We start from the raw sequence: 26,251 nt of genomic DNA, 5'->3' as shown, positions 1-26,251 counted from the left end.
AGGTACTGGTTTGCCCTTCGGAGTAGTTTGCTAATTAAAGTCTGACTCATACAGCAAAGTATAACCAGTGTCATCTTACTAGATGACGGCTGCCAACCAACCGGGAAGGCCGGTCCAGCTGAAGTCTTTGTGATGCATTTAAAAACTGAGATATTGTCGTCCGTTTTCTTTAAAAAATATTAAAGATTAAGCATAATTAATACTAATTTGGTATCAGTTTATTTGGGACATTTTCCCGCAGAAAGGGCCGGCGCAGGCGGGGAGCGGCGCCCCCTGCGGGCCGCAGCGGGCGGGACCGAGCCCGAGCGGCGCAGAGGTTCCCGCACGGGTGTGTTGGCGGCGTGCCCGTTGGAACGGCTTGGCCATGGGACAAACCCCGTGCCCCAGCACACCAGGCATCTGTGCGGAACACGCGGGCCGCGCCAGCGCCTGGTGAGGACGGCGGGCTTCAGTTGTACTGTCTGGTGGGCCCTCCTGGCAGTGCTCACGGCAGCGCTGAGAGTATTGCCCTGGGCAGCAGCTGCGGCGCCAAGGGACAGGACAGGACGGGACAGCACAGCTCGGCCCAGGGCGTTTGGGGTGCGAATCGTTCCTACTGAGCACGCCGCTCAAATCCATCCGCTCCCAAACGGAGCCAGCAGGGGGCGCCGCCGCCGCCCCGGGTAAGAGCCCCCTGCGGGTGGGGAGCGGAAGGGCTGGGTGAGCATCACGTGACCGGGATGCGGAAGTACCTGCAGGAAGGGGGGCAGCTGCTTCCGGTGCGGGCCGGGGTGGGCGCGGGCAGGGCTGGGGCCGCGCTGACAGCGTCCCGCTATGAGAGAGACGCCGCGAGCCGCAGGTGAGGCGCTGCCGCTCGTGGGCCCCGGGCGGCCGTGCTGCCGCTGGGCCCGGTCCGCGGGTCCGCGCTGGGGTGGGGCGGCGCGGCGCGGCGCGCGAGGCCTTCCCACGCCCCGCGGCCGTGGGTCCCGCGCTCTGTCGGACCGGGTCGATGTCCCCGGTGGGACCGGGACCGGGGTCGCTCCGGCCGGAGCCTTTTGGCGGGTCCGCGCGGCCGCGGAAGGCCGTGCGGCCTGTCTGGTCCCGCGGCCGGAGCGACTCCCGGCCGGGCCCCGCCGCTGCGGCCGCCGCAGCATCGCGGGGGCGCTGGGAGGGTGGGAGATCAAGGTCTGCGGGCCTGCGCGTGGAGAGGGCAAGGAGCTCCCTGCTAGCACTTATTGGGACTAATGGTATTTTAAAGCAAATTAAATGTGACTTGTATGTTCTACTCAATGCTCCAGCATGGAGATTGTTTTTTTAATTATTATTGATTGAAGTAGAAAGACTTTATGAGTTTGGAGTAAAAATGCAAAACAAAACAGATTGTAGAAGGAGGGAGTGAAACCCCTTTCAAAAACTGGTTTTCTTAACTTGCATGGCTTTGCTAATTGAAAATACTTTACTTACATTTTTTCTGCATGACAACTTAAAATACAAAAAAGTCTGTTATCATTTGGAAATGTTTTTGTCGTGACATGCTGACTCCCTGCTGAAAAATGACAGTTTAGATTATCAGTAATTATATATAAATTCTACAGGCATCTGTCTTTAAATTTCTTTTAAACATCTTCTGAAGGCTTATTTTTTTTGTAGGCAAATATTGAAAAATAGAATCTAAATATGAGAATATTCTGAAGGGAGGTAAGGAACTGCATCTGTACAAGAAAATCTGATTGTTTCCAAAAATGGATGTAATATACGCAAGGTATAAGATAACTTGAAATACTTAAATAATTATGTCAAATTGTTTTAAGCTAAGTGGTAAGAAGAATTAACAATTGAACTGTCAGGCGTACTTACTCTGTTGCTCACTGGAAAAGTATTGGTAGCTGACTCAGTTCTGAAGAGGGTTGGTGCTTTGAGGAAAAGAACCTAAGGAGTGCTGAAGGCAGTAAATTTAAACGTGGTCTTCTGCAATTATGTGGGTGGCAACTTCATGGAACTTGACCACCGAAACCACTTACTGCTCCATGACTCCTCAGGAATCCCATAACACTCAATTTACACATTATCAAATGGAAAAATTGCACAAGTTTTACTTACTCAAGCAATTAATGTTGCTTTTTCATAGTGGCATTTAAATTTCTGCCATTTCTAATTACAATAATGTGCAAATTTATATCAAATTCAATTTAAAATTTCAAGTATGCATTTGAAAAAGTTGTATTACTGCTAAAAGAGCTGTTAATCTGGATTATTTGAGAATACAGATGTGAAAATCTGGGAGCCCTTAGTTGAGATTCTGTCATGTAATCATTATGTTTTTACAAATACACAAGGAACAAGCAGGAAAAGTTCTATGCTGCAAAGGTATCAATTTCTTGATTGACCTTTTAAATTCTGTATGATTTCTCTAAAAGAAACATTATAATCCTAGTCCTAACCCAGATATCTCAGCTTGGAATTAAAAACTGTACAAGCTGTTGCTGTTCTACCCTTCAGTTACTGAAACAATAGGGAAATACATGAGAAGGGTCATAAGCCTGACTCTTAGTGAGGTTCTGCCTGTGCTTCCAATGTCATCCTGTGAGTTGATACAGTTGCTTTTGAAAAATTGATCTTAAGTGAAATATTTAATGAGTAAAATCAGTGTTTGTTGGGGGACAAATGAGATTATTTTGTTGGCATTTGAAATATAAAATCTTTCATATGCTGGTACAAACTTTGGGACATCTTGGAGTTAGAACTCTGCTGTATAAGTCCATGAAATAACGGTTTCATTAGCCTAAACTCACGTTTGAAATGCTTAGTCTGTCCCAGCTGGATGGTTTGCTGTTTGTAGCTCCTGCTGTAGTTGATGAGTCCTCTTGAAGAGAAGAAACACAACAAAATATGCTGTTATAGCAATTTATGGCCTTAGTACAGCTTTCAGAAGAGAGAAATGAGATCACTTGAGAGAAATACAACAGTGGCAAAAGGTTGAGTTCCATATGAGTCTGTTAAGAAAAAAGAAAAAAGCGTAGAAGAAAACAGAAAGGTTAATACTTGACCAAGCAGAATTTCTTATTTTATTTCTTATTTTTATTTTATATTTTCTTCTTGCAGCACAACACTAAATTTGTAATGAAATGGAGTCTGGGTCAAGCTCCTTTCGAGTGGAATTTCCAGATTTTTCTAGCACCATTTTGCAGAAGTTAAACCAACAGCGCCAGCAAGGACAATTATGTGATGTGTCCATTGTGGTTCAGGGCCATCTCTTCAGAGCCCATAAAGCTGTTCTTGCAGCTAGTTCACCTTATTTCTGTGATCAGGTTCTCCTGAAAAACAGCAGGCGAATAGTCCTGCCTGATGTGATGAATCCCAGAGTATTTGAAAACATTCTTCTGTCTACCTATACAGGCCGGCTGGTAATGCCTGCGCCAGAAATTGTTAGTTATCTGACAGCAGCAAGTTTCCTTCAGATGTGGCACGTAGTGGATAAGTGCACGGAAGTGCTTGAGGGAAACCCAACAGTTCTGTGTCAGAAGATGAATCATGGCAGTGACCATCAGTCCCCAAGCAGTAGTAGCTACAATGGCCTTGTTGAAACCTTTGAACTTGGCTCTGGAGGACAGACAGAATTCCACAAAGTGCAGGAACTAAGGGATGGTGAAAATGAAGAAGAGAGCTCTAAAGATGAACTATCGTGTCAGCTGACAGAACATGAGTACCTTCCCAGTAATTCTTCAACAGAACATGATAGACTTAGCACTGGAATGACCAGTCAGGATGGGGAAGAGGGAACTAGTGATAGTGCAGAGTACCAGTACAGCAGACCAATGTATAGCAAACCCAGTATCATGTCTCACAAGCGGTGGATCCATGTGAAACCAGAAAGGTTTGAACAAGACTGTGAAGGCGTTGATAATCCTTACGATGAACACCAAGTTTCTGAATCCATGAATACCATCCAGGCAGATCACTCAATCCAGTCTTCAGGTGTTGAAGATTTCCACATAGGTGACAAAAAGATGGAAGCAGAATTTGATGAACAGGCAGATGAAAGTAATTACGATGAACAAGTTGACTTCTATGGCTCGTCTATGGAAGAATTTTCCGGTGAAAGGGCAGATGGAAATTTAAGTGCTCACAGACAGGATCTCATGATGGCAGCAGGCTATGGTGAAAGCATTGATATGGCTGCTGGGATTAAAGAAGAAACATCTCTCACTGGATTCTCCCATGCCGATAAGCTCTATCCTTGTCAGTGTGGAAAAAGCTTTACGCACAAAAGTCAGAGAGATCGGCATATGAGTATGCACCTTGGTCTTCGACCTTATGGCTGTGGTGTCTGTGGTAAGAAATTCAAAATGAAACACCATCTAGTAGGCCATATGAAAATTCATACAGGCATAAAACCGTATGAGTGTAACATCTGTGGGAAAAGATTTATGTGGCGGGACAGTTTTCATCGGCATGTGACCTCTTGTACCAAGTCCTATCAGGCTTCTAAAGCTGAGCAGAGTACTACTGAGATGAACTAAGACATTAGTGCTTACGTTTGTTTAGTAGGGTAAGAAAAATAAACTAATTATGCAAATAATGTCTGGTACTTGCTATTGTATGTTCTCAAAACAAAAGTTTTAATAAGTATGCTGGTATAAACAGATCAAATGTATTTTGCTTCCTGCAATATTACTTCAGGTGTTTATTGTGGGAAGTGAATGTGGTTAATCTGAAAGTTGCCTACAAAATGAGTCTGAGATTGATTGTAATCACAGCAGTATTTAGAAGCCGTCTTGTTATTTCCAAGTCATCTAAATACACAGTAAAACTCAGCTCTAAATTGACAAAAATCTTGAAAATACTTAGATGAACAAGAAATTCAGGTAGTACTCCTTAAAGGAAAAGAAAACTAAGATGACCAAACTGGCTTACATGATTCACATTTAAATGAAGAAGAAAAAAAAGAGAATTCCACTTCAAGCTGAAGCATTAGGTGGTGTGCATCATTCAGTAGCCTTTGTTGTATTGCTTAATGAAAGGCAGTGGTAAAGGTGGTTTAGATTTCAGTTATACATCTTTTTTTTTAAATTTATCTTCAGTAAAACAAATGTCTAATTTTGTGCTGATTTCTGTTTAGAGTCTGTAATGCACTTACAGTTTTCACTATATAAACTTAATATATACTGAAGTATACTTTATACTTGCTCTTCTAGGGTCTAATGCTGTACAACTCTTGACTTCATTAGATTTTAATTACTATGTTGTGAGAGCTTCTAGAAGTGTGTGTAATAAGTATGTCTTATTAAAGAATAAGGCACCAACTAAAGTAAAATGTAACATTTGGAACTTAGTCAAAATAATCAAATATTTAAAGTGTAAATTTCTGTTCACATTTTTGTGGCTTACTACGGTAGCAAGTACCAAACTCTGCATTCATGAACTGACTTGTTATTGGTACAAAAACTTCTGTGAGAACTTCTGTCTAGTTTTAGAAACCTGCTTTAGGATAATTACATTGTCATTGATAGGTATTTATACTTCTAATTCTTTACTATTTGAATAGTATATAATACTGATTGTTGGTACTGAACTACTGTGACTGGTGATCACGAGCAGAGTTGTTTGCTTCCTCAGAGTTGCTTGTGGAAAAAAGTAGGAAGTATGTGTGGATCTTCTAATGGTACTGCAGAACATGGTACCATGCTTATGTCTGAAGCTGATATTTTTGCTGGGAAAGTGACACTTGTTCTATGTTAAGATGATGATCTGTGTGTGGGGCTCTCATTCATGGAGATAGATGGAGGAGTGTGTATAGATCTAAGGGATGCTGCCAGCTCTGCAGATTGAGTAAAGGCATCAGTAGTAAAGGTGACAACAGGATTTTGGGGTTGAAAGCTTAATGCAGTCGAATGCAGAAGCAATTGCTTCTTAGTAAGCAAAAGCTTCTTTGTAGCTTACTGAAATATGACAAGGAAAGAACATACATAGAATATAACAGAAAGAGGTGATAACCAAGTACAGTGCTATCCACGTGGGGAAAAAGTTAACCAGCATTAAAGACCTAAGCCTGTCTGACCCCAATTTCTGTATTAGGCACTGCTGTGTGCAGGATAATGTACTGAACAGATGACCCTGTATGGTGAAGCAAAACCACACAAAGATTATTACACTTGAGATTCTTTTTTGAATTCCCAGTTATAAATTGTCTTAAGATACAACTGAACTGTATCCTGAAAGTGAATGTCTGCTGCAAGCTGAGGGTTTTCTACTCAGTGAGCTGTAATTACTGTAATTTCGTTACTGGCATTCTACTAAAAAAAGTTTTTTTAAGAGGCTCTTAATTATTAATCTTCTAGTGCTTCAAATATTTTTTCATATGGAATTTTGTTAAAACAGATGTTCCCAAGTACAATGAACCCATTGCTGGCAATGGGCATCAATGATCAGCGCCACAGAGTTCCTGTTCTTAGCCCTTAATTGAACTCTACAAATACCATGGTGGCCGTGTTTGACTTCTGTGATCAAGGTACTGAAACAGGGATTTTGCTCACTAACACTGTAACCTGCTTAATGTATAGCACTTTGTATTTAAACAAAACCAAAAAAAAAAAAAAAAAACCACAAGAAAAACACCCAAAAAACAAACAAACAAAAAAAAAACCACAAAAGAAAAAAGAAACCAAACCATAATACTTTATAAGTATGTTTTTTAAACGTAGAAATTATATTCCCTCTATGGTTTGTTTACACACTGCTAACACTGTCCTTTTTAATACTAAAAAATATTATAATGCTTGCCTGTTTACATGAGGGTAGAGGAAAGGGTTCTCGCACTTGGTGGCCCTGTTTTTCCATTCTCCAAGGCCTTATCACATACATGGTGTCATTTCTGCAAGTACCATCATCACATATGAAGGAAGGCATTAGAATCATAGGATGGTTTGGGTTGGAAGGAGACTTTGAAGGTCATCTACTTCCAAACCTCCTGCCATAGGCATGGACACCTTCAACTAGGCCAGGTTGCTCAGAGCCCCATCCAACCTGGCCTTGAACATGTCCAGGGTGTTTTTTCTCATACTCATTTCAAGAATGATCTTGTATATTACATTGGTTCTCAGCCCCTTTCCAATTGTCGCTTTAGTTTTGCCTAAAAAGGTTAAGGGTGCCTCTTCCTATTTAACCATAAAAAAGGCTGGACAGAAACACCAGTCTGAAAACTGTGGTCAAAAAAAACAAAAATGTTGAACTCAGACCATACTACAGAGCTGCCAGCAAAACTGTTTCTTTTACCAGCTTGGAATGACTTTTATATGGGATATTTCAAGGTTTAATGTTACTTCTATTTGCAGTTAGATTATTTTGAAATAAAGCTTTAAAATCCAATGTACTGCGAGAGACACTTTAAAGATTTTATAACAGGTTCAGTAGATCATATTATAGAACCATGTCCTTTTTTAATGACTTAGCATGAATAGTAACTTTTTAGTATTTGTCTTTTGCTGTTTTACCCCATATTATGGCATTGTCTTGAAAGTCCCGCAAATGTTGCTCCACTGATTTTTTGTAGCACTTGGCTTTCTGCTGTTAATTTACATGAAACCAATTGATTGTGGGAAAATACTGATCTGATTGTCATGAGATCAGGTTGAGAAGATTGATGATTCAAAGAAAGCTTGATATACATGTCTAAAATCCTTACTTTTGCATGTCACAGGTGAAACAGTTGTCTTGTGGTGTTTTTCTTGAACTCAGTTTATTGCCCTTTGTCAAACTTCTAATCAGCAATTTAGGTATGGGGGGGGGAGGGTGCGGAGATAAGAAAATCACTTAAACCATCTTTCTCAAGCTCAGCTCAAGTCTAACACCTCTTCTCCCTGCCTTTGTATTCTTAGTTTCCCTTGCTTTCACCAAGAGTTGTATTCAGTTCCTGCCATTTCCTTTAGTAAGAAGACAGGTCACAGAGGAGGTTGGGGTCAAATGCACACTTCCATGTCTGATGCTTTTCATTTCTTAGTGGATGTCATCTGGTGCTTTGACCTGGTCAGTGTCACTATTCATGGTGACACTGGGCCACAGTTGCTTCAGGGATGTGTCTGTTCCAGGTTCTTCTGTGGAACTCAGTTATTTCAGAGGTGTACCTGCTTTGGCAGGGCTTAGCTGTAGGCCGAGTCATCTTAGAAGTGAATCTCCTCAGGCAGGGAGTGTGTCCTTCTGTGAGTGTGTCTGTACAAGTTCTCAGTGACTTCTTCAGGTGTTTTCCCAAGAGCAGCTCTTCAGTTTCTCCACCTGTACCCAGGAGTATCTTGTCCATGTGTCTCCCTGCACCTCTTGCTAGCAGCTGCCACTCTTCCTTAAGTATATTTAAGCAGAAGCATTATGTGCACCTCTGGTTGAGATTTTGGCTTGCAGTGGATTGTTTGCATCCATTTTTTCTTTTGACTAGTGCAGGGCAGCCTGCAAACTCTAGCCATGTGTCACCCCTGCAGTCCCTGCCACTGGTGGCCAGTGCAGTTGAACATAGCAAGCCAAGATATACAGATGCAGCTTCTGTCAAGCTTCTATCTTTGCTAATGGAGTGGTCTTGTTCAAGGTATGAAAAATTATTTCTTATTTGTGGGGAGGAGGGAAGCAATCTATATCTATATATATGTATATATATAATATGACTGCATATGTATATGATGAAGTTCATTAATCTTCCCGTATGCTTCAGCACCTTTGATGATGTGGCTGTTGGCTGTAGTAAAGTGAGTGTCTTCTGAAAACCAGCAATATTGTATACCCAGGTGGCTTTCAGACTTTCCTGCTGCTTTGAAGCCATTGTCCTAGCAGTGGTAAGAAGACTTAATGATACTACAGCTAAGTTCCTTTTTATTCCATTTTGTAACTATGATATTAATTACCATGCCATCTGTGTAACTGCCATTCTGAAAAATTGAACTGTTAGCAGGGTTAAAATCTGCTTAGGTGTATATCGGACCCTTTTGAGGGAGAAGGTTCATATTTCACACACCAGTGTTGGTTTGCAGGGTGCTTTTTTTGTTGTTTCATTTTTTAAACTTTCCTCATTAGTTTTATGGGTGAGCAGATAGACCCTAGAAGATATTGTCAGTACAGTTTTTGGTCATGACTTTTTTCATCTGAGGTGTGTCTAAGCTTGAGACACTGTCCTGTATCATAAGCAAGGCAGATGATCAAAGGCTGATGTATTGAGTGTTCCAGTATTATTGATCGTGAAAGAATGGAGGCATATCAGGGTTTGTAATCTCAATACTTTTGCCTGGGTGCCAGCAAGATGACCTGTCTCTGAATTATGAGAGCCCACAGCAGTACATTGAGTGTTTTGCTATAACAGAATTAGGACCTTTCTCAAAGCAACAAAGGAAAGTTGGGGTTTTTTTGTCTTTTAAATGCTTCATTGGTAGCTTGGCTTCTTTAGCTATTAGCTGTAAACTGTCAGTGGCCTAGGGGGAGATGTTGGAAAAGAAGATGGGATATTTTTAATGTGATTAAATTGCAAGTTCTAATTTTTGCTTGAAGGCTGTGTCTGTCGATTGCTGCTCATTTTTTTTTAATTCATGGGTTTCCATATTTCTTTCAGAAATGTAACTGTTTATGCAAGTCAAGTGGATCTTCCTTAATGAGCTATAAGTTTTTATTCTAAACAAGTCATTTATAATAGTAAATTTGCATATCTTGATATTTTGTGAGCTGTTATGCCTGTATTGCAGAGGTTGGATAGTTTTGTCTATAAATATTGCTGTCCTAATTGTACAGCACGGTTTTAATTTAATGTTACTGTTCAATATTTTCTTCTTATAGAAGAGTCCCATGCCCCTTTTTTTCTATAATATGTTTTAATAAATGTTATCTGTCAACTTTGTAAATGTTTTCTTAAGCTTGAATGAAAGGAATGCATGTCTAGTACTAGTATTTAATATTTCACTTTGCCAAAATAAGTGCTCAAAAGTACAAATCCAAAAGTTGTTGATATATAACTTTATTAAATATATTAAAAAGTGTATCTAGTAATGTGTCTTCTTGAAATAATGATAACATGTCAGCCTAGTCTAAGAAAACATTAAACTAAAACCTGATTTTTATGACACAGTAAGTTTGATAAATTTGTGGAATTAGACCCATTTCTTTGCTGCTTTAGGTAATTGGCTTCCATGCTAGTTCAAATTTGTCAAACAGGTTTTGTTGTAACTGTGTTTTGCAGAATGGTGATCTCTGAAGTTACAATAGAGAATGTACATGCTGATAGGAAAATTCCAGAACACTCACTTCATAGTAGCAGCAACCACATGTCCAAAAGGCCTCTTGGTACAGTTGAAGTAGGTACAGATAACATAGTTTTTTTTTTTTTCTAAGTATGAAGGAAATTTCATGCTGTGATAAGTACTAAAGATTAAGTTTCCCTTACCTTCCTGTGAGGCTTCTTTCTCTCCTTGACTAAATTTAGGTACTTATACTGAACACTTGATTTTGTCCAGCCTCCACCTGCTCAGCCCTTGTGGAACTGTCCCAGCCACTGCTTACTACATAAGCAAAAAATGAGCTCACTGTCATTGAAAGCATGTTCAGTCAATACCTGGAGAGGTCAATATTTATGTAACGCACTGAGTGTTCAGCAAATTCAAAGGGAATATGGTACAAGAAAATTAATTTTTTATTTTGGTTACATTTACTGAACACGGAAGAGTAAGCCCAACGCTTTCTGCCTGTTCAGAATTAGTTGTTTGAGCGTTTTTTCTCTGAGTGAACAAATACAGTTTGTCTCTGTGTTCTTTAGTTCTGTTATTTGCATCTCGGCCAGGATGCTTCCCAGGCCACTGCTTTATTTGATCAGCATTCAATGCTTAATGTATGAAGATTCTGTTCTGTGTCTTAAAGGGAGAGAAAGACGTACCTCCAGAAGACAGAATGCGGTGTCTGGTTAGACCGGGTGGATATCACAGCAGGACCTACTGGCACCAGTCACTCTGTTTTCAAGTAGTACATGATAACCAGTACGTGAACTGTCTGGTTCCTAAAATGAATCGTTGCACTATCTGACCTACAAGCAAAGGCAGGATAATGCAAAAAAAAAGTTAGTAGGTGCTTGCTGAAGTGATTTCTGTGAGTGACAAGGCCAGTATAACACAAGTGAACTTCTTAATTCTTTGCTCAATAAAGGTGGCAGTTAACAGCTGGAGTGGGGGATGTCCTCCCCCAAAAGCTCCCTCGCTGTATCTGCGACTGCCCATCGGGATATGGCTCTGGGTTCTCTTCTGGAGCTGCACACCGTGAGAGTTCTCGGAAGAGCTCTGCCCGCGTACGCACCGGCTTCAGCCAATGCTCAAATCCTTCTGCTTTCGTGAGGAGTCGCGTTGCGAGGGCGGCTCCGCCCTACTCCGGCGGGGGGGAGCGCCCGGGCTCCGCGCCGGGAGCGGGGCGGGTTCCCGAGCGGCCCGGGGGCACCGCCCGCTGCCGGGGCGTCGCCAGGAAGCGGAACGGCCGCCAGCGGAATCAGTTCCGGGTGCGAGTGGCTGTGGGAGCGGGCGGGAAGCGGCGCTGGGAGCGGGCCGGGCCGGCCGGGATCCGCCATGTGAGAGCCCCGGACAGCTCCAGGTGAGCGGCGGGCGAGCGGCGCTCGGCCCCGGGGCGGCGCGGCGCTCCCGGATGGGACGGGCCGTGCTCAGGAGGGGTCCCGGCGCCTGACAGGCCCCGCGGGGGCGGCGACCGCGGCCCGGCGGGCCGTGGCTCGGTTCGGCTGCCTGGAGCGGCGGCAGCGGCGCCGTCGAGGCGGCTTTCTCCCGGCCGTGCCTCGGCAGGAGCTGTCGCGTAACCCGAGTCGGTGGCTCTGGTGCAGCTTTGGCGTGCAGCGAGGGAGGGCGGACGCGCATGTGTCGGGGTCTGCTGTTAACCCGAGCGAGGCGTAAAATCCCCGTCACGGCGGACTGGGGCGGAAGGAACCTGGCCCCGTTCGGGGAGGTGTTCATTGCCAGGAGCTGGGGGACTTTTCAGCTGCTGTTGTTCCATCAGAGAAGGTGGAAGTTCTAGTGAAACCCCAATCTCCGTAATGCAAAGGTCTTTCCAAATCCCTGCAGGTGTGCACAGCGTGTAGAGTTGGAATTGGCTTAGAGGAGATCAGAGTTGAGAGTTGAGTTAATTTCGAACAAGCCAGAAGAGTGTCAGAATCATTAATGTAGGTGAGCCTGGTTTCCAAGTGAAAACAAAGTGCACTGCAGTTGTTACATGTTACAGAGTACTTAACATCTGGATCAGAATGTGCCTGTGTTTCGTTGCCTGTCCAGGGACAGCTCCAAACAGTTCTGTCTGTCCCGAGTAGTGTGCTGGGAAAATACCACGAAAATGTGTTCTTCGCAGCTTGTAAATCTACTGCAAAATGCACAATTGTGATGAAGTATTACCTTGATAGTAAATAAAATTGTTATATCAGGAGGTTCAAGAGCTCTCTTCCCACTTTGTGAAAGTTCCAGCTGTGTATATATCCCCACTCTCAAAATACGGGCTGGAGTTCTTTTATAATGGAAGTGACATCTCAAAGTTGTCAGGTATTCAGAAAATGTGGCTATTTATCATTACGTAATGGGGATATTGTGAAATTTGTGCACAAAATAAAAGCTTTTGATCATTACTTGTAAGATCTTGCTGATTTGAAGTGTATGTATCATCAATATACCCCTTTGTTTTGTTTATCTGGCACATTTGTTGATACTGGAATCAGACACATAGAATAGTTTTATTTGGAAGGCACCTTTTGATCTTGGCTTATCTCCATTTTGCCTCCTGGTATCTTTTTTTTTTGCATTCAGAAATAGATGTGTGCCTGCAACTACTTTTGTGGTAATTTGATTTCTAGAGTCAAGATTTAGAGATTACTTCTATTGAGGTTTCTAATTCTTAGGTGAAACTATTTTTATGCATTGATAGGTGTTTCATTTTTTCCTTTTCAGTCACTTCCACACAGGCAAGCAGTTTGAGGAAGACAGTTAAGAGAATAAGGGATGAAGGTGTCACTTGGACTTCAGTTTCATATCTGCTTTCTGTGGATATTTGCTGAAATAAGAGGGTCCTTTTTTTTTCTATAAAATCGTAAATATGCATTTCCAACAATATCTGTGCTGCACCATGCTGACCACTGAGAATGAGTTTGCAGTGTTGCTGGTATTGGCATGTGCGTATGTATGCATGTCCATAAATAAATTTATTTTATTTTGATGCTAAAATCATCCACTCTTTGAAGTGATTTTCTATACATCATGCTGTGATTCTTGATGAGGTAAAAATAAATACTTTTAAATTTTTCTTAGATAAATGTCTGAATTAGTAAAGCTTTACTGAACTGAGTGTCAGGGGTTACTGCTTTGCTCCCCAGGCAGTTCATGAGGTTGTGTCCCACAGCACTGCCAGTGACCTCACCTGCCAGGCAGGAACTTTGCTTGTGGTTTCACTCCAGGTGTTCAGTGCTTTGGGTAGAACGTGGCCTATCTCGCTGCAGGGAAGGAATAATGATTTTCATTGGAGTGTTCTGATATCTATGGATGCAAGAACACAAGAGCTCAAGTTTTCTAGTAACTACAGTTCAGCCTGTATTAACTGGCTTGTGTTTCTGAGGAAGTGGGCGTTTCCTGCATTTTTAGGAGGTAAAGTAATAGTTTTAAATTGTTGTGTAGTTGTCACCTAACAGATTTTGTATTGTAGTCCAAACCAGACATGAAGCAGACTGACTTTCAAGGCTGTTTTCCAATTAATAATATGCCACATGCACCTTTTGTGTGTGCTTTCCTACAGATAATTTGGGCAAACTGCCTCTATCTTCTTTGATTCCGATGGGCATTTTGGAGGAAGTGAAGAATTAATGCAAAAACCAATTGTACATATTTGGATAGTGCTGCTTGTATTGTTAGAAATTTGTTGCACTTCAGTTGTTGGGAGATTATGTGGGTTTCTTACCCTCCTTTAGTTTTGGGGTTTTTGTATTGGCTGTGAAATTAAACTGTTTTTTATCAGTGGGGTAGCTTACCCTGCTTTGGGAATGGAGTTTCAGTACAGCAGCAGTGCTGTGTGGCATGTTATTTAAGGCCATGTAAGAGCACTGTATGTTGACTTTTAAGGGATCATTAGTATTTCACTGTTATGAGAAGTATAAACTGGTAGAATGTTCTATGATCAGTCCCTCCCCTATTTTCAAAGATTATTTCAAGAGTGTCTTGGAGACCCCCCTAGCTTGTGACGTACTTGATGGCAGTTTCCCTTTGATACAGCTAGTGTTAATTAGTTTGGCTGTTGTAAATCTGAAGAGTGATGCAAATTCAGTCTGAAAAGAGTAAGAATGATGAAGACTTTTGCTCAAAAACTTCCATGGTCATAGCTGATAAGGTAACATTGATAGGTTAAAATTCTCTTGAATGATATTTGCAGTGATGTCCTGAGTTCTCACACAGATAGTGCAGATACTAGGTCCTACAAAAATGCAAGGGAGGAGTGCACTGATTTATACAAATACCTGTTTATTTTCTTGCCCTTTCTCTGTATTCTGAGCAGTAATGTACGGAGGGAGTATCACAGAATCATTGAAGTTGAAAAGACCTCCATGATCATCGACTCCAATCTTTGACTGATCACCACAATGTCAACAGGACCAGAGCACTGAGTGCCACATCCAGTCATTTCTTTAACACCTCTAGGGATGGTGACTCCACCACCTCCCTGGGCAGCCTGTTCCAATGCTTAACAACCCTTTCAGTGAAGAGATTCTTCCCTATTTCCAACCTCAATCTCCCTTGCTGCAGGTTGAGGCTGTCCTTTTGCCTGCTGCCTGGTAGAGGCATTTTTGGTGTCATGAAGTACTTTGTTTTGATTTTGTCTTAACTTTCATTATGACCCTCCTGGCTTTTCTATGCATTTCTGTTCTCAGATGTGCTACGACAGTAATGGTTTGTAATGTGGGTTTTTTCCCAAGGATTCCTTGTTGCTGAGCTAATTTAAGAAAATGCAAGGCATCTTTTCTCACACCTTAGTGTAAGTTAAAATGAGTATAATTTGTGTCATTCACCTGTCTGTGAGAACGGTGACTCATACTTCAGTGAGTGAAGGAAATTAAACAGGTGCAGACTTAGAAGCAGAAACCAATGCTATGTTGGCAGACACACAGCTTCGTGTTATAGTTATATGATGCTTCTCTGCTGCTACTGTATGATGTCAGTAAAATTAAATACCTAATGTGGCTTGTCAACATCTATTCTTGTTTTTTAAATTAAATAAGCATTTTCATAGAACATGATTTTTGAAGGAAATTTCTTTTGAAATCTAATAAGAAATGTTATCCTGATGTTCAGAGGTACTTCAGTGATCACTTCTTTGAAGATATAGGGCAGCAATCCACTACTACTAAAGCCATTTTGCGGGCTATATTTGCTGTATAAACCCCTGATGAATAAATGTAGTACAGATGCAAAGAGAATTTATATGATTCTTTTGAGTGTGACTGCATCATCTGCTACAAAATAGACATGAGGCTCAACACAGAGCCCTTCTAGGACTTAGTGAACCTGGTGTGCAGATTTGGCCTGTGCCTTCAGCCAGTTTCTTGGATACATAATAGCTATGAAAACCTTAAACGCTTTGACCTACTGTTGAGAAAAGGTTAAGAGAGGACCTAATTGTAGACAGGTGCCCAGACTCAAATTTTGCAGGGCTTTGCCCTAACTTTACACTAACTCCCAGGCAGGGATGAAAGCTAAAGCAAGATGAAATGCATTACTTTTCAACAATGAGTGTACCTGACACTGGTGTGAGTTTACAGAATCACAGAATATTCTCAGTTGGAAGGGACCCAAAAGGAATCCAGCTCAAGTTGTCTTAGTTCTCACTACCCCCCAAATGCTCTAGTTTATATATTGCAAATAAAACTGTCATAATTCTGAGCTATTGTTCTATATGACTGTACTGAGCCTAAATAACACAGGTTCCCTCTGCATGTGCTGAGATAGCATGGAAGGTACTGAATGGGACTTCTAACTGAGCATGATTTCTTTTTCTTCTTCACCTGTGCTAGTTCTGTAAGGAATGTTATGTGTATAAGTTTCATTGTGACTGTCTGGTTAACTGCAAAGGTTTTTTTTTTTTTATTTATTTATTTAGAGCATACAGTGGATGTGTCCAAAGTTCATTTGTGTTTTAAAGTACCTTCTTGCTTCAGTTTACTGCTATATGCCTGACCCCAAAAGAGAAGCGGTTAGGGAGATGTTTCAACTTGAAGGAAGCTGTTAAAAACCTGGGGGAGTTCTTACTAGCCTTTTCAAACTGTAGTGATCTTCCCAGATTCTTTCAGAAATGTTTCGGCCATAAATATTTTTGTCATGAAAGTGCTACTGCTCTGCCAGCACTGATGAATAATTGAGTATTGTTATGGTACAGTACCCGGCTGAACATTATTTTGGTTAATGTTACTAGAAATTTATTATGGAGGTGCTAAGTTGATCCTATATACAAACAAAATAAAACCTTATTGTGTATGGGAATATAATCTATGGATTACTTTTATTTTCTAGATAGTGACATTTGGAACTTTTGTGAATAAATAAGATCATTTTTCTTCTGGCTCTTATTCACCAATAAAACATGGCGAGTGGTGCCTGCTTCTCTGTTGTGTGTAATGCCCAGATTTTCCCCCCAGATCTTGCTTTCCCAAATTGATATGAGGAAGCTGGGATGCTCTGGTACTAACCCTTCCAAAATTACTGCAGCCTCATTGCTGTCCCTGCTACAGTCAGGCCTGCTCCTGAATGGGGTGTCCATTGGCAACCTGGTCAGTTCTCCTCTAGCTGGAGATTTAAGGTTGTGGCTGAAATCGGATGAAGGGTTCCCTTCTGTCCACTGCTGCTGTATTTCAAAATTCTTGTCATTTAACCCCAGCTTTCCACAGATGATTTCAAGGTTACAGGAAGCATGTATCTGCAAAGGAACAAACTAAGGTGGAAAAGTACTCACGAGAGTATGCTGTAGCTTGATCTCCTTGTTTTTTAAGAGCAGATGGGTATAGAATCTTGTTGTACACTGCCTTTTAGGCGGTGTGTACTTGACCTGTTTGCTTGCTCTCAAAGCAACACTGTATGTTCCCTTGATCCCTCTTGCCGGGTTTTTACTGCTTTTCTGCTACAATGGTGAACAGACTTACAGACCTTTAACTCCATCATCCTCTCCACTCATGGCCAGGATGTGCTGTTTACTCCTAGCATCTCAAGCAAAATAAGCTTCTTTGTTTCCCAAAAGAAATATGAAACAACTGTGAGAACAAGGATGTAGAGTTACTTACAGATACATATATGCATATGGAGATAATGGGGTGTTCTAACAGTCATGACAGGCAAGGATCACAGTGGATTCCTATCTCCTTGATGTCTTTCTGGTTCTCATGCTTTCTCTGGTATGTGTTTACAGTCCATTTTCAATGTATGGCCATGTCCCAGGGACCATGAATTCATCTAGAGATTCTATGATGAAAAGAACATATTTTTTTTTCCCCTCTATCATAAGGCATAAAATGTCCATCTTCTTTCTTCTCAGGTGCCTATCCTTAATTCATTCCTTCTGTCTGAACCAGTGCTAGTGGTGACAATTTATATTTTAATATTTTCTCTAGGAGTAAGTTATTCTCCATTTTGCTGGGTAAGAGCCCTTAGGGAAGTACGGGACAAGGAGGAACTCCACTGTCTATTTGTGACAAACTTTCTGTATATCCTAGACTAGAATGCCAAATTATTGCTGCTGGGGGCTGGTCTTTTGGTTTCTACAGAGTCCCTGACTCAGGTAACTTGTCTATTTGTGTCACTTCTACTCAACACAAACCCTTCCTCCAATTAGCAGAGAAACTTAATCAAGAATGGCTGATGTTGCATCTGTGCATAGCTAATAAGCCCCACAAATCAAAGGTTTCCTGTGTTGGGTTTCTAGGAAGCTTGCTGCCCTGTCAGACACAAGTGAAGGTGACAGATTGTAATGGTGCATTCCCTCCTCCCTGGTGATTCCTTAAGTGACCTTAAAACATTCATAACACAAACATGCATCCAACTGCTGAAACTCCTGTCTTCTGCATGGGACTGGGATAGTGATTCTCTGCACAACAGGCAGGGATGCTCAGAAAAGCAAAGTTAATCTTGCCGTATAATTACCCCACAGCTGGGATAGGTTATGTGTTGTGCTGTTTGTTTGTTAACTTCTGTCAGCTCATAACTCTGAACTGTTTTGTAGGTTTTTTTGCTGAATAAAAGAACTGTCCTGCCAAAGTAATCTCTAAAGGGATTGCTGCAGTCATTTAACTTCTGATAGCCATCTTGCACTCCTTATTTCCCACCTTAGATTTAAGAGCCTAGAAAATATCTATTTTCTCACTTATACATCTCAGCCAAAAGAACTCAAATGAAGTCCCATTTACCCATTTTAATGGGTAATAACACTGGTAAGTTAGAGAACATATTTAGCAAGTCTGATAACTTGATTTTGAATGTTCTGGGAGAGTTTTTGCCAGTTTTTAAGTCAAACATAGTGTCCAGACAGGAAGCTGGCTTTCTTGTGTCTGCTGAAAAGAAGTTTCATTTTTGAAGGTTGTGAATGTGAGTTTTAAGCGAGGGTCAGCTGATAGAGCTCCAGTGCTTCCTTTTAGGCTTTTAATCCTATTTCTACCTGTCAATTTTCTTTTTAGAATACCTGAATTTTCGTGATTTGATTTAAATTGTTCCTGTGTCCCATTACAGCATGTAACATAATAGAAAAAAAATCCACTAGTATATTGTGATACATTGGATATGCTTCCTGCATCTGAAGTCAATGGATGATGTTGAGATCTGTTTGTTCAATTGGAAAAGCAGGTATGGTGGCAATATTATGTTTTTAGACTTCTGCATTAATATGAACTAGAATAGCAATAAAAGTCTGAGGGTTCTTGGGCACTTGATTAGTGTCCAGTCTTGTATTCATTATGCAGGGTAATGTTGCAGATCAACATTCTCAGGCTGATTGTGTGTGTGTGTGTGTGTGTTTTTTACAATAGTAATCTGTGAGAAGTGCTTTTTTTTAACTTTTGTTTGGAGCTCTATACATCTCTTTAAGGCCTCTTTGAGTGTCCTTTTCCTGCTGTTTAAGTACCCATGGCTTTTAAGTTAGGTTAAAATTTAAATGTCAAATTATTCTAGCTTGGAAATCACTACTGTGTCAAATGAACTTCAGAGTTCACACCACGGTTTGTTAAAAAAAAGTAAAACTAAAATCACAAGAGAAATTTTTTTTTTTTAGAAAAATTGGAAGTCCATGGGTGGCTCAAACATTTTTCTTTCAAAACTTTCAGATTAAGGTTGTACTTTTTTATTATATGGAGTATATATGCTAAATGTTTTGTTGTAATGCACCTTTAACAGATCAATGGGATGATGTGACTTAAACATTTGCAAGCATTTGTTTTTAAAATGGAAAACTCCGTATTCATTCTCTGTTTTAAATCTTCTAATTTTTCTTTCAGATTACTCTTTACATCTGTAGAAATGGACAGCAGCAGTTTCATTCAGTTTGATGTGCCGGAGTACAGCAACACTGTTCTGAGCCAGTTAAACGAACTCCGCTTGCAAGGGAAACTCTGTGACATAATCGTGCACATCCAGGGTCAGCCGTTCCGTGCCCATAAAGCTGTCTTAGCTGCCAGTTCTCCGTATTTCCGCGACCATTCAGCATTAAGCACCATGAGTGGCCTATCTATATCAGTTATTAAAAACCCCAATGTTTTTGAACAGTTGCTTTCTTTTTGTTACACTGGAAGGATGTCCTTGCAACTGAAGGACGTTGTCAGTTTTCTGACTGCAGCTAGCTTCCTACAGATGCAGTGTGTCATTGACAAGTGCACACAGATACTGGAGAGTATTCATTCAAAGATCAGTGTTGGTGATGTTGATTCTGTTACTGTTGGTGCCGAAGAAAATTCAGAGAATCGTAATGGCGTTAAAGACAGCAGCTACTTTGCCAACCCTATTGAGATATCTCCTCCCTATTGCTCTCAGGTGCGACAGTCAACAGCAGGCAGCGACCTTCGGGTGGAAACTACTCCAGGCAAAACTCTTCGTAGTCGTCTGCAAGAAGAAGGGCATTCAGACCGAGGGAGCAGCGGGAGTATCTCTGAGTATGAGATTCAAATTGAAGGTGATCATGAGCAAGGAGACCTGATAGTAAGGGAAAGTCAGATTGCAGAAGTGAAAGTTAAAATGGAAAAGTCTGACAGACCAAGCTGCTCTGATAGCTCTTCCCTTGGTGATGATGGATATCACACTGAAATGGTGGATGGAGAGCAGGTGGTGGCGGTAAACGTTGGTTCCTATGGGTCTGTCTTACAACATGTTTATTCATTTACTCATGCCTCATCACAGGCGACAGGTGTGTCAGAAACCTTTGGAAGCATGAGCAATACAAGTCCTTCAAGGTCAATGCTGAGCTGTTTCAGAGGGGGTCGTGCACGCCAAAAACGAGTACCTACAGGTCACTTACATAGTGATGTCCAGGGCTTGGTGCAAGGGGCTGACAGTGAATCCATGGTGAGTAATCCAGGATATGAAAATAGTCCACGGGAAAGAAATGCAAGAGGTCATTGGTATCCATACAATGAGAGGCTAATTTGTATTTACTGTGGCAAGTCTTTCAACCAGAAAGGGAGCCTTGATCGACACATGCGATTGCACATGGGAATAACTCCTTTTGTGTGCAAGTTTTGTGGAAAGAAATATACCCGTAAGGACCAACTTGAGTATCATATTCGTGGTCACACAGATGACAAACCCTTTCGCTGTGAGATCTGTGGAAAATGTTTTCCTTTCCAGGGTACACTAAACCAACACTTGCGAAAAAATCACCCGGGGGTTACAGAAGTGAGAAACAGGGTTGAGTCTCCAGACAGAACAGAAGCGTTTGTGGAACAGAAAGTAGATAATGATGCTTCAGCTTCTGAAGCCATGGATTCTAGTATGGAAATTCATGCAATGTCTAACACATCTGATTAAAATCTTGCGTCTAAGTGAAACACAGACAAGCACATTACTAATGTATTTTTAAAGTATTTTATTCATTTAGTAATCTTCAGTGGAAGTGTAACAGCCTTTTCATTTTCCTGACATTCTGGAAATCAGTTATAAATGGTTTCTGGAGGAGACTTCAGAATTATTCTTTGTTTTTGAAGGAGGCTAAATTGTTTGGGGTTTGTTTTTTTTATATTTGAAGATGATCAGAATATAAAGACAGCGTACTGGGGAAAGGCTAGGAAGAGTCTGGTGAAGTGTCCCTGCTGATTGATCTGATGAAACACGAATGCCAGTGGAGAAAGATATTAGAATAACATTGGCAGCTCTGCTGAATGCTCAAAGAAGCTGTAATTTCCTTTATTTCTTAAATCCTGTTGCTGGTAATGAGTTACACAGCAGTTGGGAGAGAGAATATTACACCTTTGATTCCTCTCCTATCACAGTGAAATCTGTTCACTCTTACTAACTGGTTTTGGTAGTGAGACTGTTTATATATATAAATTTGCTTTATATATATAAAATGCTTTCACTTTCCCTGTTCTGTGTCAAGGCTAACACCATATGCCACTCTATCCGTTAGGACTCCTCTCTGCTTAGGGTTTAGAACTTCGGACTTTGGGAGGATGGTTTTGGTTTTAAACAAATGTTGTTTGGTTTTCATTTTATTAAATCATTACTTTGTGTGCAAAAGTGAGCAAAGTGAATTACCTTGTTTTAATAGCTTTGCTTTATAACATATGTAAACCAAATGCCATAAATCTATTAAACTATGGTTAAATTGTTAAAAGGTTTTGTTAGTTGTCTAGAATGCAAGCTGGACAACCTGTGGTGCTGACCTTTTTATATATATAGAGATAGATATATCTATATATATATAGATATACACATATATATATATCTATATATTAAAAAAAAAATATTAGGAAACCTAAAAGTAGCATTGTGGTCTAAAATGTGTTTTTACTGGCCTCAGAATCTACCTTCATTTTGTACTGTAGAACCATACCAGGTAATTAAACTTAACTTCATCACTCTTCATGGTTGGTTAAAACATGAGAGAGATGTAGTTTAAACCACAGTATTTCCAAGCAGTATTTTAATAGGTCTCTTCATAGAGAGCTGTTTTCAGGTGCACGTTGGCTTCCTACTTAAAACTCCGAGTGATATGCCAGCACTTGGAATTTGTACTTTTTTTGTATAGAAAAGCAAATACTTTATGGGAATTTTGAGCAATATGTTATTTCATGTGTGAGTATTACAGAAGCCAGTATTGCTATGGCTTCTCTGTTTTTTCAGTGTTTTTTCTCTTTAAAGGAGCTATAAACAACTTTAAAAATACTCTAAATCTTTTTTGTTTCACCAAATACGAGTTTTTAATATGGTGCTAATTTCATAATTTAGGTCAGTATAATATATAACATGTGAAACATAATGTTTAAGAAAAAAAAAATCCCAAAAAACAGACAAACAAAAGCCCCCCTACACAAACCAACTCCCCCAAGATCCCAACCAAACAGAAAAAAAAAAAAAAAAAGAAAGAAAAAAAAGAAAAAAAAAAGAAAAAAACCCAATCCAATACCACAAAAAAACAATGGCTTAAAAGACCTCAAAAGCATGGGCTGGCAAACACTACTGTTTAACATTCTACCTGATGAACAGAATTAACTATTAAACTAATCACATCCTTCTTTAGAATACAGGTTTTATATTATTGGGTCTTATGTTTGTTTAGCTGATACTGAAAATCCATTTGTGAACGTGCTGTTTAACTCCCAAAAGTTAGAAAATAAAAGTGCATTTCTGAATTATTGGAAAGGAAAAGGTAGGTTTGCTATCTTGTAAAACTTCTTGGCCTCTGTGAAGCTGGGGCATATTTGTGCAGCGGCTTTATTAAATACACTAGGTCTTCATATTGATGCTCTGCAATAAGAATTAATTTCTCAAACATGGATTGACAGTATAACCCCCACCTGCTCCACTGGAGTAGTTTCAGTTAAATTAAGTACATCATTTGCCTCTTTGTCATTAAACTGCTTAAATTAAGAGGCAGGGGGTGGGGAGATGTTTTTCTCCTTGAAGAAACAACAGAAATTTTGTTTCCAGTAAGGGAAGGGATAGTCAGTGTCGAAAGGCAGGTAGTTTATATGTTTACTCACTTAAAAACATGGTGTTTCTGTTACAGTTTTTTTTCCTTGAGTGTTTGTTTTAAGTAATTAAATGCAAAAAGTGTGTTTTGGTAAATTAAGTTTGAGACATGCAAAATCCAAGAAATGTACAGTTATTCTTAACCCTTTATCTTGAACCTGAGCTGTGGTGCCTTTGGTGTGACTTTTTCCCTGGAAGGATGACTTGAGGATAGCAGGATATGGGTACAAATTTATATTTCTTGAATTTCTCTGTGTCACAATCTTAGCATTATTTAAATCTAGTTCTTTGTATTTGTAAATGTATTAAAAAGGTTTGAGTTTACCAAAGAGTGACTTATCCAAAATTGTCTCAGACAAAAGCAAACAAGAAAACAACATCATGTTGATTGTACAGGTTCAGGTTCAAAACATTGTAACAGACTGTTAGGGGCAGGAAATGATCCATTTTTCTACAAGCCGTGATGCAGCAGTGCGCGGGCAGCGTTCGTGCCTCCAAGCCATAGTCCAGCTCTGCGGTGCAGCAGCGCTCCGGCCGCCCCGGGCTCGGGCAGTGCCCCGTGCGCAGCTCTGCCAGACACCACCGTCACCCCTGGCAGCAGCACTGCCACTGTGCCTTGTCACATAGCGGGGCGCCGGCATCAGCACTGTCACAGACACCAGGCGTGACCACCGAGCAGGACGCCATCGCTTTAGCAAAGGGTGGAAACACTGTGTGCAGTGTCTCGTGTCTGTGCAGTTCTCAGCCCAGGGCTGTTACACATTTCATTTACAATAAATGCAGAAGTCAATAGAATATGTGAAGAAATATTTGATTGACAGCAAAATAAGTAATGAAATTACACAGGCTGGTTCATAATTGAGTCTCTTCTTAATCTACCTTTTTAATTCTAGACAAATGTGAAAACAGTGACAGTGTCCTTTCCTCTAGTTGCTTAACCTATTCTGACAAACTGTGAAAATAAGGGATTTTATACCTTTACTAATGTTTCTGGTTTAAAACTATTACTTTAGTTTTCTTTATCAGTTATCTTCCATATTGCTTCTTTTAAACTTGTAAATACGTTCAGAAAATAGCTTTGTAAATACTTACAAGTGTATTAAAAGTTCAGTTTGGTCACTAAGGCCTCAAGATTGGCTCTGCTTTTTGAGTGTGAAATCTTTCTGTAGCATAAAGGATACTGTCAGTTCACTGTCAGCAGGGTAGACTGTAGGCCTAAATTGAGAGTTTTAATGCAGTCTTCCCCAGCATATATTCATGTTGTATGCTGAAGCCTTTGGTTTACTTTAGACATAACAATGAGGCCTCTTAATATGTTTAGGCTGAATTATGGGAAGAACAACAGGAATAAAATCAAGGGCTGGGAAAATATTGAATAAGCTTTACCTTTAAATATATATATATATATATATTATTTTAATTTTTGTATTAGTTTACTGTGATTCTTTTATTGTCATTTTTCTAAACAGGTTTTACATGAAACCATTGAAAGGGACTCAAATATGCAACACCTAATCTATTTTCCAGGGGAATTTTACCCTTGAATGGTGCTTTTTGACTGGTCAGGGTTATTTATTAAATTTTATATTTGAAAGTATTTGGGGAATTATGTAAATTCTTTATATGAATCTCTTTATTTCATGAATTGTAAATTTCATAATACTCAGTGATCAAATTGGAAGTTTAGTAAAGTCATTCAAAATGTTCAAACTTTATAATCTGTGTGCATTTTACATATATTTTATCAAGTGCCAGAATACTTGTATTTAATATTGTAGATTTAATACTACTTGCACATCCCTGTGGCAGCATTAACTTAAGTTATGCAAGTTTACATTTAAAAAAAAAAAAACCTAAACGAATAAGTAAGCCTGGGACTTGTGTTCCTGTATTTCTTCAGGGGATGTGAAGCCACGTATCACTGACTGAGCAGATTTGCTTCCTGCTCCTGTAGCTCACTCCTGCTATGGCAGATACAGAACTGCTGACTCCCATTCCCACAGGCCAGGGATTCAGCCTTTGAACTCAGCCTGAGAACCTCTGGTTGTAGATCTGGTTAGAGGTAGAGCTCTTGCACGATTTTAACAGTGTTTGTTTCTGACTGAAAATTTGTATTTTTAAATAAATTTTATTTGTATGGTTATTTTTCAAGATAAATAATTGAACAGTTTGAATGACTTGACTTGGCGTCATTATCTTGCAATATAAACCAGGAACCTCACACCTCCGCACTTCATCGCCACGTGAAGTAAATGAAGCTAGCTAAGCTGATGCTGTAAGAATTAGTAACTTGCCATTAAGGATTATTTTACAGCATGAACTTTAAAATATTTATTCAGATGATATTTTACTCTTGTATTCACTTTGGTTTTAGATTTGTGACATGAATATTTCTGTGCTGCTTTATTTTGTTCTGATGAATTTGTTTCTTGCTTGTAAATTGCCTTTTTTATGGTATAAAGTCAATCGGAATTGCTGTTTGTAAATTAAAATGCTTCTAGAGCAAATCTGTGGTGTCAGTGTCTACATTTAGATATTTAATTACTGAGGAGTTTGCATTTTAGATGCTATTACTGAAGTGTTACAAGAAGCATTTTAATACTGATCTACCAACTAGAAATCAAAAGACTTTAGAGACAACTACTCTTGAAGTTTCTCTGTTTTGCCAGCATTAATTGCTTCATTCTGAGCAGATAATCATTTGAGTGGTGTGTTCCAAAACCTCATCCAACTTTCAGAGCAAAACAAAAAACCCAGCCAGGTGGTGGCAGTCCATCCATGCCATTCCAAGGCCGGTCTGTTGAGGAGGGACACCCTCTTCATTCCTCCAGCAGCATTTACGTTTTATGTTCTGCCGCATACCTCAGTAGGGGTGATGCTGCTCCTGGCAAGTGTAGGTACACTCCTCCTCACCTACGATGTTGAATTTAACAGGAGCAGCCCCAGTGCAGCTGTAGGCCCTGGTTATCTTGACTGGCAGTGGGATTTGGAGGAACTGGAGCTGCATGGGTTAGTGCCTGAGTCCCTGTTGGTGTTAGAGTACCTATTCCAGCAAAATCTCCTTTCAAATCCCCTTCTTA

At 40.3% G+C, this 26,251-nt stretch overlaps 2 protein-coding genes across 9 annotated transcripts; both read left to right on the top strand.

Annotated features, from left to right (window-relative positions):
* The first annotated feature begins 330 nt into the window (after positions 1–330).
* ZBTB43 (zinc finger and BTB domain containing 43) lies at positions 331–9,983 on the top strand. Of its 2 annotated transcripts, none has more exons than XM_059865216.1 (2): positions 331–662; positions 3,082–9,983. In XM_059865216.1, exon 2 carries the CDS (start codon positions 3,105–3,107, stop codon positions 4,497–4,499), a length of 1,395 nt encoding a protein of 464 aa, XP_059721199.1. In that variant the 5' UTR covers positions 331–662; positions 3,082–3,104; the 3' UTR covers positions 4,500–9,983. The 2 variants fall into 2 exon arrangements, with proteins under 2 accessions (XP_059721199.1, XP_059721198.1); XM_059865215.1 differs by lacking the exon at positions 331–662 and adding an exon at positions 702–838.
* Positions 9,984–11,440: 1,457 nt separating this feature from the next.
* ZBTB34 (zinc finger and BTB domain containing 34) lies at positions 11,441–25,678 on the top strand. Of its 7 annotated transcripts, XM_059865211.1 has the most exons (4): positions 11,493–11,574; positions 12,054–12,155; positions 12,924–18,839; positions 19,487–25,678. In XM_059865211.1, the coding sequence occupies exons 3-4, from the start codon at positions 18,799–18,801 to the stop codon at positions 21,006–21,008; spliced, it is 1,563 nt and encodes a 520-aa protein (XP_059721194.1). In that variant the 5' UTR covers positions 11,493–11,574; positions 12,054–12,155; positions 12,924–18,798; the 3' UTR covers positions 21,009–25,678. The 7 variants fall into 7 exon arrangements, with proteins under 7 accessions (XP_059721196.1, XP_059721193.1, XP_059721195.1 ...); XM_059865210.1 differs by lacking the exon at positions 12,054–12,155 and having other exon boundaries at positions 11,455–11,574; positions 18,726–18,839; XM_059865212.1 differs by lacking the exon at positions 12,054–12,155 and having other exon boundaries at positions 11,465–11,574.
* The last annotated feature ends 573 nt before the right edge of the window (positions 25,679–26,251 follow it).

The sequence above is a fragment of the Haemorhous mexicanus genome, chromosome 21 (genome assembly GCF_027477595.1).
Source record: "Haemorhous mexicanus isolate bHaeMex1 chromosome 21, bHaeMex1.pri, whole genome shotgun sequence".
NCBI classification, from domain to species: domain Eukaryota; kingdom Metazoa; phylum Chordata; class Aves; order Passeriformes; family Fringillidae; genus Haemorhous; species Haemorhous mexicanus.
This window is presented reverse-complemented; position numbering and strand designations above follow the sequence as displayed.